This window comes from Pseudopipra pipra, chromosome 6 (genome assembly GCF_036250125.1).
Source record: "Pseudopipra pipra isolate bDixPip1 chromosome 6, bDixPip1.hap1, whole genome shotgun sequence".
In the NCBI taxonomy this organism is placed as follows: domain Eukaryota; kingdom Metazoa; phylum Chordata; class Aves; order Passeriformes; family Pipridae; genus Pseudopipra; species Pseudopipra pipra.
This window is the reverse complement of record NC_087554.1, coordinates 32779626-32797966: the sequence shown is the minus strand read 5'-3', so window position 1 is coordinate 32797966 and position 18341 is coordinate 32779626. Positions and strand designations below refer to the sequence as shown.

Sequence of the window (18341 nt, the reverse complement as noted above, 5' to 3'; positions counted from 1 at the left end):
AAGATTTAGGAAGGCTCTATCCGCATTTGTTACTCTTCAGCCTGGAAAAGAGAAAATTGAGAGACCATATGATAGAGGTCTATGGATAGGGATTTACGCATTCATCTACCATCCTACCCCTTAAAAGAACCAGGCATCATCAAATTATCTCTGAATTACCCTCCACCAGCTTGAGATCTTAGAGGACACTCATTGTGAAAGAGTTACAAATGCATCGTTTACTAGATGAGGTTCCACAGATATCCGTGAGATACCCAAGGCAAGATCAATTTAGTAAATTCTTTCATGAATCTTTTTCCTAAGTGTCTGCAAGAGATAGGCATCCAGATGAGTAGTGGGGCAAATACAGATAACTGTATTTAGGTATTAACAAGAAAAGTAGGACCAATAGACAATTGCTGTCTAAGCACTTCAGGAGAATATAGAAGAGCATTAAGAGTTAAGACAGGTTTTTGCAAGAGGGAATGGAAACAAATTTAGGCACTTGAGATTCCTTTGTGACTCTAGGACTTCAGGGCCTGCATCTCTTTGATTTCCACTGAAGCTTCCACTTTCAAACTGCATTTGAAATTAGTTACTTTGATCTTGTAATACGAAGCCTGAAGGTGTTTGACATCCAGGCCCCAGCTCCTTTGCTGCAGCTAGCCATCTGTAAAATTGTATATTGGTTTTTCCTTATCTCAAGGGAATGTTGTAAGCACGTACTTAGGAAGGTTGTGAGGTGTGCTGGTAAAGGTTTAATGAACCATTAGCCCAGCTAAGATAAACAGCTTGGAGAAAACATTGTGTAAGTAGAAGTTGTTTAAGTATTTGTCTGTTTTCAATTGCATCACTTGATCATGACCAAGTAATTGGGTGTTATAATATCTAATAATTACATAGATTTTTTTTTCAGATTTTTGATGTTAACATTAATATATTATTTTTTGTTTCATATTTGGAAAGAGGCAGATACCTTCATCCTCAGTTGGTTACATGATCTGTCTGATCACATATATAATTAAGTTGTTCAGTCAGCTGGACTAGTTAGAGTATTGATAATACTATACTGAAAAAGGCTATCAGAATAATTTCTGTCATTTTTACTGTTAAAATACAGCCTGAGCTGCCTATTTTTTAAGAATCTAACTCCTTAAAAGTGCTAAGTGGTATAAAAAATATTACTAATTATTATATTTGTTTCTTAGAAGACAGTAACAAAAGTTACCAGAATTTTATTTGAATGGATTGATTTTGACAGTTAAAATACTTTTTGCAGATATCTGAAATCGCAAAAGAAGCTGGAACACAAAGAAAAGCAGAAGCTGAGAAGGCTGAGTAAGTCAGTTTTACAAAATTCCTGTTTAATTCCTTGCTACTTCCTATTGCTAGATAATTTGGCCAGAAAGAATGCAAGCAATGCTCAGTATTCAAAGCACTATATGCACACTTTGTCTCATCAGTATTTTGAAAATAGACTAAGAGGTATACACTAAATATTTTTGAAAATATACTAAAGGGTAGCAGACCATCTCAGTGGGCAACAAAATGGTAATCTGATTTTGTGGCCCTTGACAATTCTGCATATATAAATCTGTGGTCACTATCTTTTTAAAAATTCCCATAACTACCTTTAAAAATGAGCACCAGTCTTGAAAAGAACTCTGCAACTTGTCAGTACTGCTATTTACACTTCTCCTACTACCTACTGTAATTTTCATGCAACAATATCAGATCATTAAAACACAAGATGTAACTAACCCAACCATTCTTATTTATTGCTCTTTTATCTGTTCTCGACTTGTGAACTTGATAGCAAATGCATTCCTTTGTTCAGTCATCCTATATGTGACTGCCTTATTAAAATTTTTCAAAATGCTTACCTTGCTCTAGCAGCATCCTACTTTTAAGGGGCATGCTGTCTGCCTGAACATGCAGCCACATTGTAGGCTTGCAGACTGATGGATGCCCTTAAAATATTTGTAGATACACACAAAATATCTCCTAGAGATTCTTACACATTCAAAAGCTATATATAATTTTCTTCTTTTTTTTTTTTCTCTTCCATTTTGCTTCATGTTTAAAATATTTACTTCAGTCATTTATCTTTCTCCTCCTATCTGCCAAAGTGAATTTTTTTAAGTGTGCCATTAGGGTCAATAACGAGGTAGGGGTCAGTCTCTTCTAGGCAACCAGTGACAGAAGGGGAACTGGCCTCAAGCTGTGCCAGGGGAGGTTCAGGTTGAACATCAAAAAGAATTTCTTCACAGAAAGAGTGATTAAACATCAGAGTGGGCTGCCCAGGGAGGTGGTGGAGTCACCATCCCTGGAGGTGTTTAAAAGACTGATGTGGCACTTAGTGCCACGGTCCAGTTGACGTGGTGGTGTTGGGTCGTAGATTGGACTTGATGGTCTCAGAAGTCTTTTCTAACCTAATTCATTCTGTGATTTTTTCTCCCAGTATCAAAACTAACTTTCAAAGCCAGACTTTCTAAACTCAAATTCCTTCTAAATGAAAGCATTTACAATACAGAAGTTTTGCTAGGCATTTTTGTTTAGATAACCTTTCTTCTAGCATGGAAGATGGTGAGAAACAAGATAAAGCAAAGGAAGTACAATCTGAGCAGGTCGAAGAGGGAAAAATGAAGAAAAAGAAGCGAAGGCATGGACAAAAAATTGAGAAACCTGAGGCTGTTATGGCTAACTTCTTCAAAGCTTTGGAAATTTATCAAACAAAAATGCTTGTAAGTTTGTCTTAAATTCTTTAGTCACTGAATTTTTACTTATGCATATGGAACCCTTGTTTGATATCGAAGGGAGAAATGTCATCATAAAAGGAACATTGGCGAGAGTTTTCAGATGACTGGCTCTATTCGGTCTCTTGTGATTTTTGTAATACTTCATAGAGTTATCTAAAGTGTTTCTGTGTTTAATTTTTCCTATCTTGGTCTAACAGGACAGATTAGCCTTTTGAGCTCCTTGTTAGGAGCTCTCTTTTTTCCATAATCTAATTTCTAGAATCTGTAATTCTATTAGCTATAAGATTTATCTTTGTTCTTAAAACCATCAAATGTTGAATTCTCTGAAACCTTGTCAATTAGTTTATTCCAGTTATCTAGCATTTCTTTCTGGACTTCTTTCTAGAAAGTTTTCATTAATATTCTATTTCAGTCTTCTTTGACTTACAATTTTAAGGCCATTACTTTTAATTCCGTTCAGTATGAAATGGGAGAACAGGCTGGCAAGAAATGCCCTTGCTCGTTATAACTGGTGTATGAAGGCAACACAGTTATATATTTAATTTCTTAGAAACCTTGCTACCTACTTTTCTTATCTTGATGTTACCTACAGGCCACCATTAATTCTTTTTTTTTTTTTTTTACTTTCAGCACTACTTGGCAAGAAATTTTTATAACTTAAGATTTCTTGCTCTATTTGTTGCATTTGCCATCAATTTTATTCTTCTATTTTACAAGGTAAGGCTACGCATTGTTCTTTAAATATTTTTTGTTAGTTCCAAAGGAATATTTGATGATGGTTTCAAGGCTTGTTTAATAAAGCCATTATTACAAACCTTTAAACATGAACTAAAGCATTTAGATATGAAGTAGTTAAAAAAAAATCTGACAGTTTGTAACTATTCAGGGTTTATTTTATTCAGGAGGAATGAAAAGAGATTTATTTAATTTCTCCTTTATGTGTTTCTAGGCATGTGTTTATAGGCACTTTTTAATTTAGTCACCTAAGTCTGTTATTGTTTGGATTGTTAATCTTCTTGAGGGAAATTTGAAATTGCCTAAGATAATTCAAATGTCAAAACTGTTGAATTTTTTATTTCATTTGTTCTAAAGAGAGACTTCAGTTGATCTGATTATTCTCATTGATTTCTTTTTTTCTTTTTCATAGTAGGCTACAGTTCTTTTTTTACATCACTGATGAAGAAGGTTATACATTCATGCCTTAATCTTAGAGGTTCACCTGAATCTGGAGTTGTTTCAGGTTCTGGTGTACAACACGGTGATACAAAATAGAATATCTTCAGCAGCCTCCACTGATTTTTTTCATGAATCTTCACAAGCTCTATTCATGGAAAAGATTAGAATTCAATAAAGAAAACTCGCATTCATAAAAGTCTCATTTTTTCCCCTTTCTATACAGATTTGAAGTCTGACAGAAAAGTCCTGATTTATCCTGAAATCTGACTTTTTTGATTTTCCCCTCCTAGATATAGAATGAAATGCATCATATGTTTTCCAATATTACATTTTCCAGTTCTGTTGCTTACAGCCAAAAACTTCAGACAAAAGCAGGTGGCTGAACCTTCAGTGTAGAAGTAACTAAGTCCTGATCTCAAATATCTTAAATGCAACTCCTGTAACACAATTACAGTCTCAGAGGAAGGGCAGGTAAAGACACAAAATGGCAGAAGGTATGTGCACCATTCCTGGAGAAAGACTGTCAGGGTTATTTAGGGCATCCTTCTTCCCTTCCTTTAGGGTTAGAGAAGAAAGATGGACTTAAGTATCTACGCAGAGTTCTGCTTTTGTCTATGCCAGTCCTTTTGTCCCCATTCTCTTCTGCTTTTCATTGAGTCTTGTGGGTGACAACCCATTCTGTTGCAGAGCAAGGACAAAAGTTTGCGTCTATCATTACAAGTCCATCTGTCATAAATAGGAAAGGGTCAGTGCAAGCGAAACAGGACTGAATAGAACTTCAGCTTTCAGATAAAGCTGTCAAAAAAGGGCCCTTAGGGCTTTTATTTTAAAGGCCAGGTTTTTAAAGTCACTGGAAGAATTTAGGGCAGTATTTCAGTTTTATGGCTGATTAAATACTGTATATAGTTTGTAAGCCCTAAACTGAGTTATGAAATAAAAATTTGTGGACAATGTACACGTTCATAACATGAAAACTTTGTTTCTTTCTAGACTTCAGTTATCAGAAAAAATGTAGATTACAAAACAAACCCTAAATTCAGTCCTACTAGATAACCCTGTCATTCCTTGGTTCTGACAAGAAAATGTTTTTTGCACAACGTTTTCATTGATTGTTTTAGTTTTGCTATGGCATTGTTAGAGGATAGATTTTTAAACTGCCTGTATTTGCTTTTTCTAGATTTTCTTTTTAATGACATGACATGATCTAGAGACCGTTAAAATGAAGGACATTTAAAGCTAATGTTCTATAATCTTCCTCTGAGCAGGCTCTGCAAACATCATTTGTCACTAGAGAAAGGAAAAAGCTTTTAAGTTTATTGTGTGTTTTCAATATGCTTGAATTTTTCTCAGGTGACAGAAGAGCCACTTGATGAAGTAGAGGAAGACTCTAATCTCTGGAATTCTTTTGCTGAAGAAGAAGAAGAGGAGGGCATGGTCTTTTTTGTTTTAGAAGAAAGTACAGGCTACATGGCACCTGCTCTCAGAGCGTTGGCAGTTATTCATACTATCATCTCCTTTGTCTGTGTGATTGGATACTATTGCTTAAAGGCAAGTTCTTAACCTTACTACTAATCTATTATTTGTTAAACAACACTGGCTATGTCCCAAAGTGATTGTTGGTGCCAGTACTGGAATATCTATTTATACCTCGTTGTTTACAAATTCTCACTATTCAATATGTAGATGTTTTCTTTGTGTACTCTGTCTCTCAGAAATGGAGTTATCTTTCGAATTAGCAGTGTGTGTGTGTTTTGGATTTGTGGTTAAAACAGTGCTGGTAACACAGTCACCCTTTGGTTATTGCTGAACAGTGTTGCACAGTGTGAAGGCTCCCTTTGCTTTACCCACTCTATGCATCAGCAAGCATGTTGGCAGGGGTCACAGCCAGGACAGCTGACCTGAACAAAACACTGATATTCCATGCCATGTAACACCATGCTCAGCAATAAAAAGTCTGGGTGTGGGAGGGTTGGGCTTGGCCATTGCTCAGAGGCTGGTTAGACATTGATCCGCTTGCAGGAGGTTCTAGTGTGACATTTGGTGTTACATAGCATTATAAAGAGTACTATAGGTACCAAAAATACATAAATCATGACATAGATGTCCACTGTCATTTTCACAGGTCCCTTTGGTGGTATTCAAGAGGGAAAAGGAGGTAGCTAGAAAGCTGGAATTTGATGGCCTGTACATAACTGAACAGCCAACTGAAGATGATATTAAAGGACAGTGGGATCGCCTCGTTATAAATACTCCGTATGTAAAGTCAAATGATTATATGTGAACTGTTTATAAATATTATAGCTCATTAAGCCACTGGTCTAGAACTTTCCTGTCTACTTGCCACTTAGTTCATCTAAAAGAAAGGCAATTAGCACCTTATATTAGATGCTACAGTAGTAGATTCTAATGTGAAATCCCATATTATCTATTTATTTATTACTATCATAACATATATATTCCACCTCCTTTTCATTTTCCAGGATTTGCAAGGATTATGCATCTTACCTCACAATGTCTCTCCAAGACATTTCCCATATTAGTCGCTATTGAAAAAGTTTTAAAAAGATAACTTCCACCCTTTCCAGTTACTCAATTTCACTTGGATAGCAATACTCTCTCTCCTGCCTTTCTTTCCCACAACTTGCTCAAAAAAACCTGTATATGACAGGAGAAGTAAATCTAGTGAAAAATATTAGTCCCAGAATTTGAGTAGGTATGATAGGAATTGCTGTCAGATTGTAGGCATTAGCAAACACTGTAGTAGTCATGCACAAAGAATCATCTGCTGTTCTGTGAGTGAATGGTACAAGGGTAGGAAAAAAAAAACAACAGAAAAATATCAGTAAGCTGCAGAGATTTGTAGAAGTGACACAGACAAATATAGCTAGTCAACTCTCTTCCCTTAAAAGAATGTCTTATCTACAGGCTATTTTTCAGAATTTCCTTTTTCAAAACAAATTGAATCATGTTATGGTACTAGTATACCTAGACTTAAATTCCTGTCTTTTCCTAATAGTATCATAATTTAAGGACAATGAAAGAAAGCAGGAAAACAACAAAGTTATTTACAAGTCACAGACTAGTTGTGGCTAGTATGTAAAAGTATAAAAACAAGTCAGCAAAAATAATCAACTCTATGCATCAGAGTGACAATATGCTGCCAAATATCCAAAATATGTATATTGTCAGTCATACCCAATTTTTGTACACTATAAATAGTGGCCTTAAAACCATCATTAAAACTAAAGCAGTGAAGAGCAATGACAAGCGGTGTTTCTCTGGGTCTGTACTGTGTCAGGCACTGTTTAACATTGTCAGTGGCACGGACAGTGGGACCAAGTGCACTCTCATCAAGTTTGCTGGTGACACCAAGATGTGTGATGTGGTCAACACGCTGTAGGAAAGGGATGGGTCATCCAGAGGGATCTTGACAGGCTTGAGAAGTGGGTCTGTGAACCTCATGAAATTCAACAAGGCCAAGTGCAAGGTCCTGCTCCTGGGTCAGGGTAATCCCATACATGGATACAAGCTGGGCAGAGAATGGATCCAGACTAGACCTGGGAGAAAGACTTGGGGGTGTTCGTGGATAAGATGACCCAGCAATGTGCACTTGCAGCCCAGAAAGCCAATTGTATCTTGGGCTGCATCAAAAGAAATGTAACCAGCAGGCTGAGGGAGGTGATTCTCCCTCTCTTCTTTGCTCTTGTGAGACCCCACCTGGAGTACTGCATCCAGCTCTGGGACCTCCAACCGTTAGACATGGACCTGTTGGAGAGAGTCCAAGGAGGGCTGTGAAGAAGACCAGAGGGCTGGAGCACCATTCCCATGAGGAAAAGCTGAGGGAGTTGTGACTTTTCAGCCTGGAGAAGAGAAGGCTCTGGGGAGACATTACAGCAGCCTTCCAGTACCTCAAGTGGGCCTACAAGGGAACTGGAGAGAGACTTTTCACAAGGACACGTATGGATAGGACAAGGGGAATGGCTTTAAGCTGAAGGACAGTAGGTTTACATTAGATATTAAGAAGAAATTCTTTACTATAATGGTGGGGACTACCCATCCCTGGAAGTCCAAGGCCCAGTTCAAGGCCAGACTGCATGGCACTTTAAGCAACCTCGTCTAGTGGAATGTTCCCTGCCCATGTCAAGGGTGTTGGAACAAGAGGATCTTTAAGGTCCCTTCCAACTATGATTCTACGATTTGCATCTCTAAAATACCATAAATTCTTTGTTTTCCACACCTAAAATTTAAGAATTTTCTTTAATTTCAGTCAGCAATATGGACTAGCACATATTATTAAAGTTACAACAGAGGGTAGTTGGGAAACTGAAGAGCTTGCTTAGTTTCCAACCAGCTTCTTTCACTATTGATTGCAAGCTATGTAGATATTCAGTAAGTTTATCTTCAATAAAAAGAACCGTGAATTAATGAAATACATTTTTCTCTTAACCCTAATGACACAGGGTTCAATCTGTTCTCAGCATGTTGCACTGTCTACCAAAGCTAATTAAGGGTAATTTAAGCAGGCTAATCCTTCCCTCTCATGTGAAGTGAGTCTAGAGTTTTAATGCAGCTATTGTACCATCAGAATAATCACTGCTGGAGGGTACCCAGTGCTCTGTACATACTGAAATGTACTTTCTGTAAGTGAAAAAAGTAATTAAAAATGTAAAAGGGGTACCCTGATGCATGCAGTGTGATTAGATGTTTATGGTAAAAGAGATAGACAGAAGCTGGCTACACTAAGACATACTTTGCTTAAAAGCCTGAGAAATCAAGAAAAGAAACAATACAGAGCATTGGACTAGAATATACCATCTGAGTCACTAGAATCATTTGTCTTTATCTGGAGTAATTTCATTTAGAATTCCAATTCAGAAAGGTAAAAAATCGAGCATACTAGTTGGGAAGTCTGCCTCACATCCCAGCACTACAATGTTCTGGAATCTCATTTTTCTGGTGCTAACACTTACTTTATTTTATCAATACCATCCTTTAGTTTAAGTAGTTATTGTTCTCTTTTGTGTTCCTGCATATTTTCTCAACTCGATGTTACTTCCAGGAAATGGGGAGAGAAAAATCTTATACTTTGTAGTATTTCCTGCTAATTGGCATTCTTCAAAACAGACATAATATACAGTAGGACCACTACAATGAGAAATTCCTGGGCACTGCAATTCATAAGACAGTTCAAGAACAGTATTTTTTATGATCAAGTTGAAGATCAAAGAAACATCACTGATAAGAAAAAACACTATCTTTTTTTTCTTGCAGGTCAAAGTTGATGTATTACTTTGTGTCTAAGATCTCTCCTGCATAAAACCAGTTGCTTATTGAAGCATCATGATTGCTTATTACTCTCAAAAAAGCAGAGAATTTTCAATATAGATACCCTGACAGCTCTTTAATATTTAAGATTTACTGCTCCATTTCTTTCTTCTAGGTATACACAACAGCTTTTCTTTTAATTATTAGTGTGGGCATTGTTGCTCAGAGGCAGATGATGCAAAATGCTCTTTAAGGGAACAGTCTTGTGGCTTTAGAATAATAAATGGTTTTTACTGTGTCTTGTCTGGGATGTCAAAACCAATGACAACAACATGACACATGTGAGAACAAGATTACCACTAACCTCTGGTTTTGGCAAATGATCTTTTTCAATTTTTGGGGGGCTTTTAATATTTTTTTTTTATTTTGTGTTGGCAAATTGTCCACTGTTTCACAAGTGTTCAGTGACTATTTGAAATGTAATCCACTGAACTTAAAAAATTATTTGTGCTTCAAGACTCTCTTATTTTCATCTGGAAATCATTGCCTGGTTTGATTTTTATGGCTAGGAGCAATAAAGTATTTATTTAGGAGATGAATGATATTGAAGTGCAGTGAGTGAATGAAATTACAGCAAAATCTGCAGTGATCAGGAACATGGTATTTTCTCTTTTTTTCATTGTTTCTTAATTTTCCCCTAACAAGTTAAATAACTTGAAATATCTTTGCCTTATCTATATAGGTCCTTCCCTAACAATTACTGGGACAAATTTGTAAAACGGAAGGTAGGCTTTTTATATTTCTATTATGTTAAGCCATAGCAATAATTGACTATTGGGTTAATTTGGATATCTGTGTGATATTCTCCTGCACACATAAATATACAAATAACTGAGAACTGAAATTTGTTTTATGGAAGTCATTGTTGTGTTAAATGTCTTTTTGAACAGGCAGCTGCAGCGTAGGTGGGAAGAGGGAGGAAGACAGAAGGCTGTAGTTTCCTTCCTAGACTCAGATATTTGAAATAACTTTGTACTGTCAATCAGCCAGCAGGTCTAATTTACAGTCATTGTCATCTTTAGGATACAAAGCCCCCTCATCCCCCTAAAAAAGAAAAACATGCCAGCTTAAATGACAGCAAATTATACATAAGCTTTCAGATAATAGCCTTTAATGCTTCTATTTTTCTTTTTTATGCTCCCCCCCCCTCCTGGCTTCCTGGGAGTTCTGACTGTTCTAGTAGTGTTAATTGTGAAAGACCTTTTCTTTTTTAATTCCTGACAATTACTGGCCTAAAGTAGGGTGAATGTCACAAAGGACCTTCTCTGAGAAAAAGATTCTCTTCTTCCATTTTTAGGTTATTAACAAGTACGGAGACTTATATGGAGCAGAGCGCATTGCAGAACTTTTGGGTTTGGACAAAAGTGCCCTTGATTTTAGTCCAGTGGAAGAGAGTGAACCAGAAGAGGCATCTCTTGTATCATGGTATGACTTCTGACCTCCACAGACAAGTTATGTGTTTGTATAACTTCACCATCAAAGATAAAAATGGATTTTATATTGAAACTGTAGTGATGTTTTCCTCAGCATGGAAAATTCAAATGGAGAAGTATTCCTAGTGTGGAAGTGAACTTAAAAAGCTTTTTGTTCGTTCTAAAACATACTTGTGTTATAAAAGTAAGAAAAAAATCCATGAGTTTATGCTGATTTATACAGCTGGGCACTCTTTTATTTTAAACAATAATTAATGCAGCATTTAAAGTTTTTACAACAGAGTCTATAAACCAAAGGACAGAAAAAGTAATGATAAAAAATATGTAGATTCCAGGTGTCTAGAAAAAATTCATAGATGTTTTCTTGACTTAATCTGTCAGTGAAGACAAGTGTATGAAAGTGACCCAGTCTCAAGTGATTCAGGCTCCTACAAGAGTTTGGTTTCCTTGATATTTAAGACACACAAGAAAGATTTCCCTTCGCATGCCATCTAATGGCTAATAAAATATTTAGAATCTTGCAGAAGGCATTAGCTTTTCTCTTGGTTATTCTGGCAACATTTTACATTAGACAGACCACTTACCTCTCAAATTCAAGCAGTCTGGGTTCCAGATGTCACTATTTTTGACATACATTCTAGTTTTTTAAGTCTGGAATATGGCAGTGTCACTCCTACTGAAATTGTTTCACCAGTTTCAGTGGTCTAGAAACTCTTTATAGGTTCTCAGAAGTAATGAATACTCTGAAAAATGAAGCACCTGCCTCACTCTAAAAAAATGAACTGTTAAAGTACATCACCACCTTCAGAAACAAATGTGAAGTGTTAAACCTAGTTTGCTGTTTATAAACACAGATTTCAATACTTAATTTTGACATTTTTGTATTTCAAAAATTTTGTATTTCCTAGGTTAAGCTCCATTGATACAAAGTACCACATTTGGAAGCTTGGAGTTGTCTTCACTGATAATGTGAGTGTTTTAGCCTAGAATAATATGCTTTGATTTACTCTAAACATGATTGTGTGTTTTCCACTATGTGCTTTTATTTTAAACAACCATATATAAATAACATTCCATTAGAGAGCGATTTTAAAATATTTTTTTTCTGTTATGTCAGAATTTTCCTTTTGATTCTAAAGGGCAGTATGCACCTCCACATCATTGATACAATGTCAGCATTTTGGAAGTTAATGGTACATTCGTTTAATTTTGTAGAAATTAACCTAGCAACCAAAGGTGTCTTTTCTAAAATCAAGCACAGTCTACAAAAAGTTATCCTTTTTCATACTTGAATCATGTGTTTGACATGGTTGACATTCTTTTCTTTCAAACCTTCTCCTTTGAAAGGACCAGGTTTATACTAAAATTCCCTTTTTTTTTTTTTTGTGAATCCTCTTTTTGCATCCTCTTGAGCAAACAGAAAAGGCAGCCAAAGTAAAGCAAGTGAAGATGTATAAATTCCTTGTCCACTAAAATACACTGAGCCATTGTTCTTCAATATAAGCTTTGATGTCAAAGTGGCTTCAGGTTCACTGCTTGTTAAAAGAATAAGCTGTATTATGTGCCTTAGGTTTTCTGGGTAGTATAGTGCATTATTTATTAAATTAATGGTTTCAAAGGTAGCTCAATAATTATTAAGATAGAGATTGATGTTACTTGCCCATACCAGTGACAGTGGGCAAATCTCTTTCATTTAGCATCAAGGAGTGATCGTGGGGAGTATTCTCACTAGCATGAAGAATCTACACACACACACACAGACTTAGGAGTGCTAGAAATCCCTGCTGTTAAAAAGTGGGACTGAGCTTTTAGAATATAAAGTGACTGACTGGAAGTCATATTTTTCTAGGCTAGTCATGCTAGCTGAGCAGAGCACCATTTATCTTTAAATAAGTTATTAGTACTACCACTCATTGGTTCCTCTATCTGGAAATATTTGCCTTCCACATCCCTGCCAGTGGCAGTTGCTGTCAGGATACACATGCTTTTCACATCCTCATGATGTTTAGTTTTGGAGTTGAGAGAGGCTGGTCTCAGCATTCTTCAACAGCAAAAGCAGCATGACATCCTCCTCTATCACTGGTAATTTTCACAAGTAGGGTGAAGTTTGAGCTTTTTCACCCCCACATAGGCAGTGTCCTGCTACAACAATGTAAGTGACTTTAGAAAAGCTATATTCTGGATCCAATAATGCACATTAGCACCTGCTAACTAACACTGCCACTTTTCACTTTCTCTGCAGTCATTTTTATACTTAGCTTGGTACACAACTATGTCTATCCTTGGGCACTACAACAACTTCTTCTTTGCTGCTCATCTGCTGGATATTGCTATGGGTTTTAAGACATTGCGAACTATTTTGTCTTCAGTCACTCACAATGGCAAACAGGTTAGTGCTACTTGCAAAGCTTTGAAATTTTGTAGAAGTACTGGAAAAAATTTGTTGTACATAGGAAATATCAAAATGCAATCCATTTTCACAGTCACAGATTTTGATTACGATTGGATTAAAGAACAGATCACATCATGTCTTCTGCAGCACACTTAATACGTTAAATCCTATGAAATGATAATAATCTATACCCACCAAGCACAGATAGATAAAGACGTTTTGTACACAACAGAAATTACATAATTTTAGAAAAATACAAGAATATGAATTACCTAACCAGCTCCTTCTATATGCTCAATGATGAACTGATTGGTGATAAATAACAGGAATTCCCAATTTCTCCTTAGCTACAGCAGTAATAATGACCTGGGTGCTGAAATTTCAATACTTAACCTAGTAAGAATGTCCTCAAAGGTGTGGGCAGTCTGCACTGTGGAGTACATTTATGTGTCACTTTATCATGCAAAAATCAGATTAATAAAATGTACTTCCAAAACTAATAGTTGAAATTTGTGCAGGTAATCATTCTCTGATCTCTGAGGACTCTATATTCCTTACTAGGATAACAACAAAAACCAAGCTTTACAGTTACTTTTTAATTTACATTTAGGAAATCCAACAGAACTTCCCCAAAGTTTAATTTCAAACATACACATTCCATTCCTTCTCAAATGCAGTAACATATATTCTAAGCCCACTCTTACACCCTGCTATGCTTGTCAAAACATTTTAAATTACATGATGTTTTGGAAGAGGCATAAGAATATCCCCATACAATGTGATGATGTGTATCATCACAAAAACAAATTAAATCTCTAGTTTTATTCCTTTCATTTTACTTCAGGATGACCAAAATCATATTACTTTTAATACAATGCTTGATATATTTTCTTTATGAGTTTTTTTTAAATGTAATAGTCAAAACTGAGCACAGTTGACAAAACTGTTTCAACTCAAGACCATGGCTTTTACTTAAATTCTTAACAAGCAAAGATTAGTTTTCCTAATCCTGTTGCTTTTCTTGCTAGTAGATAGGAACATTGAAAGACAGCTGCAGATTCCTGAATTGAAATGTTCATTTTGAGAGCATACTTACAGATCTGCTCAAAGTGATAAATGATGAGCCTGTCGTTCAATACTCTCATGTTTCTTTTAGAAGAGTAATACCAGTTATTGCATTTTTTAAAATACATAGCTTTCAGTAACTCCTCTCCAGAGCCGTATCTTCTAACACCAACTCCAATAAACAATATAATCTAGTCTCATTAACTGCTGAACATTTTCACCTAAGGGTTTTATTTGCTTAAAAGCAGGACTTGGAAATTAATTACACTTTGGTTATCTAAAAAATTTTCCATCCGCTTTATCAATGGATTGCTAACCAGCTTTGGAACAGAAAACAGACTATGATAAGTCACTGTAAGTCCCAATAAGTCCTAGTTGAAATTATTTATCAAATTATAGAAAGGGGTTTATTTTAAACATTTAATTTTTACTGTATATCCAGTGTTTCAAGTTACTAAATTTAACTTTTAAACTAAACATTGCTTCAGTGATACATAGTTTGCATGCATATAGCTCAGAAAGATGGAAACAACTCCAGTCTCTCGATACTGTTTTTCCCTTTGATTTTCATGAGAGCAGGGCAAAGTAACAGCTCCATGGTGATCCAAGCAACAGGGAGACTTCAAAGCTATGTAACTGCTATCTTTAGTTTTTGGGAAAGGTACAATATGATCCATTTTCAATATTTAAGGCAATACATCAAGCTAGCATTTCTCTTCTGACACAATGAAATTGAAACCTACTTTCATGTCATGTCTCCACACACAGCTTGTTCTTACTGTGGGACTCCTCGCTGTGGTAGTGTACCTTTACACTGTTGTGGCATTCAACTTCTTCCGCAAATTCTACAACAAAAGTGAAGATGAAGATGAACCAGACATGAAATGTGATGACATGATGACGGTAACTAAAACATCACTTGCATGCTTCAAATGTCATCCTGAATTTTCAAATGCATACTTAAAATAGAATGATAAGCAAGGATGGATGTTTTTGTTGTTAAATCCATGGGTCTCTTCTTCTTGATATATGTAATTTTGAAAATATGAAATTCCCTCTGCATTCTCCAGTGGTCTAAACAAAACAGCAAATAGATGACATATAGGAAGATATTCTGGATTTTTCTCCTAAATACTATAGTACATGATTTGCTGCAATGCTTTTATAGGTGAGGATGGCAAACCCTTGAAGTATGTGGAAGAAATTTCTTGACAAACTAGTCAGATCTGGAAAAAGATGCTGTGTTGTCACAACACAAATAAACCCTATTTGTTCCCAATGCTTGCAAGTGGACAAGCTCTTCCTGTCCTTATTTAGATTATATGCATCATATGATGTTATTAGCACTACTTATAAAAGCCTGCTCCAAAATTACAATTAGTAATTTAGTTATTAATTAAGAAGTCAAGGATGAAAAAGTGGAAATTACAAATTATTATGGGTGATGATCTTATGCTACCAATTTACCATCTGATTTCTACCCATTGCCACTGAATGTTATTTATGTAATAATAAAATATATTCTACAGATGGTATGAAGAGGATTTGATTTTCTCATTGCATACAGAAACACAAATTCAGGTATCACAAATGTAATATTCCGAATTTGTGGCCAGCTGATTCCTTCCATGGAATAGTAATTCTCTGCCCTGTGTTATACACCAAAGATAGAATAAAATACCTCAGAACAGAGGTGTATAATAGACTTCACAGAATGATCTTCCCCATTCTTGAACTTTCTTTTAAATACTCAGTGTGAGTCAGACATGTAAATTACAGAAATTATGAAAACTGCCCAAACTGGTCCCTTTGTGAGCTGGATACAATGGTCTGGTCATAAAATAGGTGTAGGTGTAATTGGAATAATGAAACCATATTACATTTTAAACCACTCTCCTAAGTGCAGTAAATCAATTCCAAGTTACATTTGTAAGTATGATTAGACTGGTACCAGCATCTTATGTCGACAGTAAAACTGCATTATAAAAATGGATGTATAGTTCTGTTTAGTGTTTGCTTATGTCAGGTTTTATACTGGTTATTTAATACCCACTGCCATCTAATGTGACTTTAGAAAACTGGCTGGGTTTAGAGATTTAAGTTGTTTTTAGGCCACAATGTGTGGCTGAAGGTGATTACAAGATTCTGTAGCCAATTCATACAGGAACATCAGTAGTATATCACTCCTGCAGAAGATACCATTCTAATATACTTTCACAGCTTAAATATACAGATTTTTAAAGATTTTTCCATTAAGATTTATATGTTCGAAAAATATGACACACAGCAACATTTTTGTAAAGTTATTTTTTCTGCACTGAACTGAACACAGGCTGTTTCACATATCACAACTAATTTCCAATATACTAAACTAGACACCTAGTATTGCAAAATTAAATTATCCAGAAACCACCTAAATACTTCTGTGAATATGTCACTATTTCTTTTATGGCAATATTTTCCCACATTTCTAAACTTCATTGCAAGACTTTAGAAGATGTCCTCTGCATACTCAGAGCAAAGTAGAACCTTAGGAATCAATTTAAGAAGTAGAATATAGTTGAATACAGTAAATAATACAAGAAAAGTGCTCCCAAATGGTCTCAATCTGAACATAAGACCCAGGGAGTGAGGAGTGGGTAACAGCTGATGCTGACTCCTGCTCTTAGTTAGTGTACCTGAAGGTGGAATCACATTAGGTAAGACAGGAACAGATTTTTGGTGCACTGTGTGTGATACATGAGGAATGATATTATGTGTTCTTTGTAACTATTCTTTGTTACTATAACTTGTGAAGAGAATTAGCAGAGCAGAATAATTAAAAAAAAAAAAGAAAAAAAAAACTCAGAGTAATTCATGGTAAATATATCTGCAAATCTTCCTCTCTTTTTTAGTGTTACCTGTTCCACATGTATGTGGGTGTAAGAGCTGGTGGTGGCATTGGAGATGAAATTGAGGATCCTGCTGGAGACCCTTATGAAATGTATCGAATTGTCTTTGACATCACATTTTTCTTCTTTGTCATTGTTATCCTACTGGCCATTATTCAAGGTAACATCACTTACCTTAGTAGAGACTGTTCAAAATTAATTTAATGAAGCTCAGCAATGTAAACCATATTATGTTTGAGGTAAATTTAGCAGTATAGCTATAAAGACTTATTTCTGAGCTGATAAAATCATTAATTCTGAAAGTAATAATTTTAGACTTAATTCATAAATAATGCCTTGTCCCAAGTACTACACAAAGTCAAAGCACAAGATGTGTAACCTCAGTTAAGGGTCACACATGATGCAGCTTGTGCAGGATCACTGTTCTTCCCATAATTACCATTTAAACTTGGAGAGGCTTGCTGAAGACTTTCAGCTTGGAACCACTACAGCTGGCTGGGGAATGGAGACTTTCCCCTTGAAAAGGGGAAATGACATGAAGAAAGTCACCATGGCCACACAACCATTTCCTCCTTTCTTTAGAGGACGATTTGTAGGGTTAATTGGTTTGCAGTTTTGGTTCACAGTGAACGAGACCTCTCCTCAGTGACAGTCAGCATTCAACATTCATTGCATGAACTGACCTCAGGCTGTTAGGAAAACACCCATCTGGTGGCAAAGAAAAAATGTAACGCATGTCACAGTCCCCAGAATGATCCGATTCTAATCCTAATACATTGGAAGTGCAAGAGTAATGCTTCAAATGCGAAGCAGCCTCAGAAACTGGCCAAGGGGGGCTCTGGGAGCAGAGCTGTCTTTGTTGAACAAGAGTTGGGATACAAGAGTTTCATGAGTAAAGGAGTGAAAATTGATTTCATTCATGGGACAAAAGAGATGAGCTTATGGAAGGTTAAATTGACTGTAATAAAGGACAGAAAAGCCTTTTCACTTTCAAGATTGCACCTCCATGTAATAGGAATTCTTACTGCTGGGAGTGCAGTATAAAAAAACATTGGATGTCTGGAAATTGATAGATTGTAACTTGAATTGTTCAACCTAGACATAAGTACAGTAAACTCTAGACAGTGGGGGACTGACATTATTTTCAATATGAATATTGCTCAGTACTGAACTGTTGCTACTTTTCAATTTGAAATAGGTCTGATTATTGATGCTTTTGGTGAATTAAGAGACCAGCAAGAACAAGTGAGGGAAGACATGGAGGTAGGAAGCACATTACATTTTTCATTACTCTCATTCGTCTAGATTATCACCAATTAAA

At 35.9% G+C, this 18341-nt stretch overlaps 1 protein-coding gene across 14 annotated transcripts in view; it reads left to right on the top strand.

Annotated features, from left to right (window-relative positions):
• RYR3 (ryanodine receptor 3) overlaps window positions 1–18341 on the top strand; it is a 212354-nt gene that overhangs the window by 190845 nt on the left and 3168 nt on the right. For all 14 annotated transcript variants that reach the window (XM_064658435.1, XM_064658448.1, XM_064658446.1 and 11 more), the window contains 12 exons: window positions 1259–1317; window positions 2555–2723; window positions 3369–3455; window positions 5265–5462; window positions 6037–6167; window positions 9922–9964; window positions 10537–10664; window positions 11581–11641; window positions 12915–13061; window positions 14898–15032; window positions 17024–17180; window positions 18219–18283. In XM_064658435.1, coding sequence (XP_064514505.1) covers window positions 1259–1317; window positions 2555–2723; window positions 3369–3455; window positions 5265–5462; window positions 6037–6167; window positions 9922–9964; window positions 10537–10664; window positions 11581–11641; window positions 12915–13061; window positions 14898–15032; window positions 17024–17180; window positions 18219–18283 — 1380 coding nt within the window. The remainder of the gene's footprint in view (window positions 1–1258; window positions 1318–2554; window positions 2724–3368; window positions 3456–5264; window positions 5463–6036; window positions 6168–9921; window positions 9965–10536; window positions 10665–11580; window positions 11642–12914; window positions 13062–14897; window positions 15033–17023; window positions 17181–18218; window positions 18284–18341) is intronic.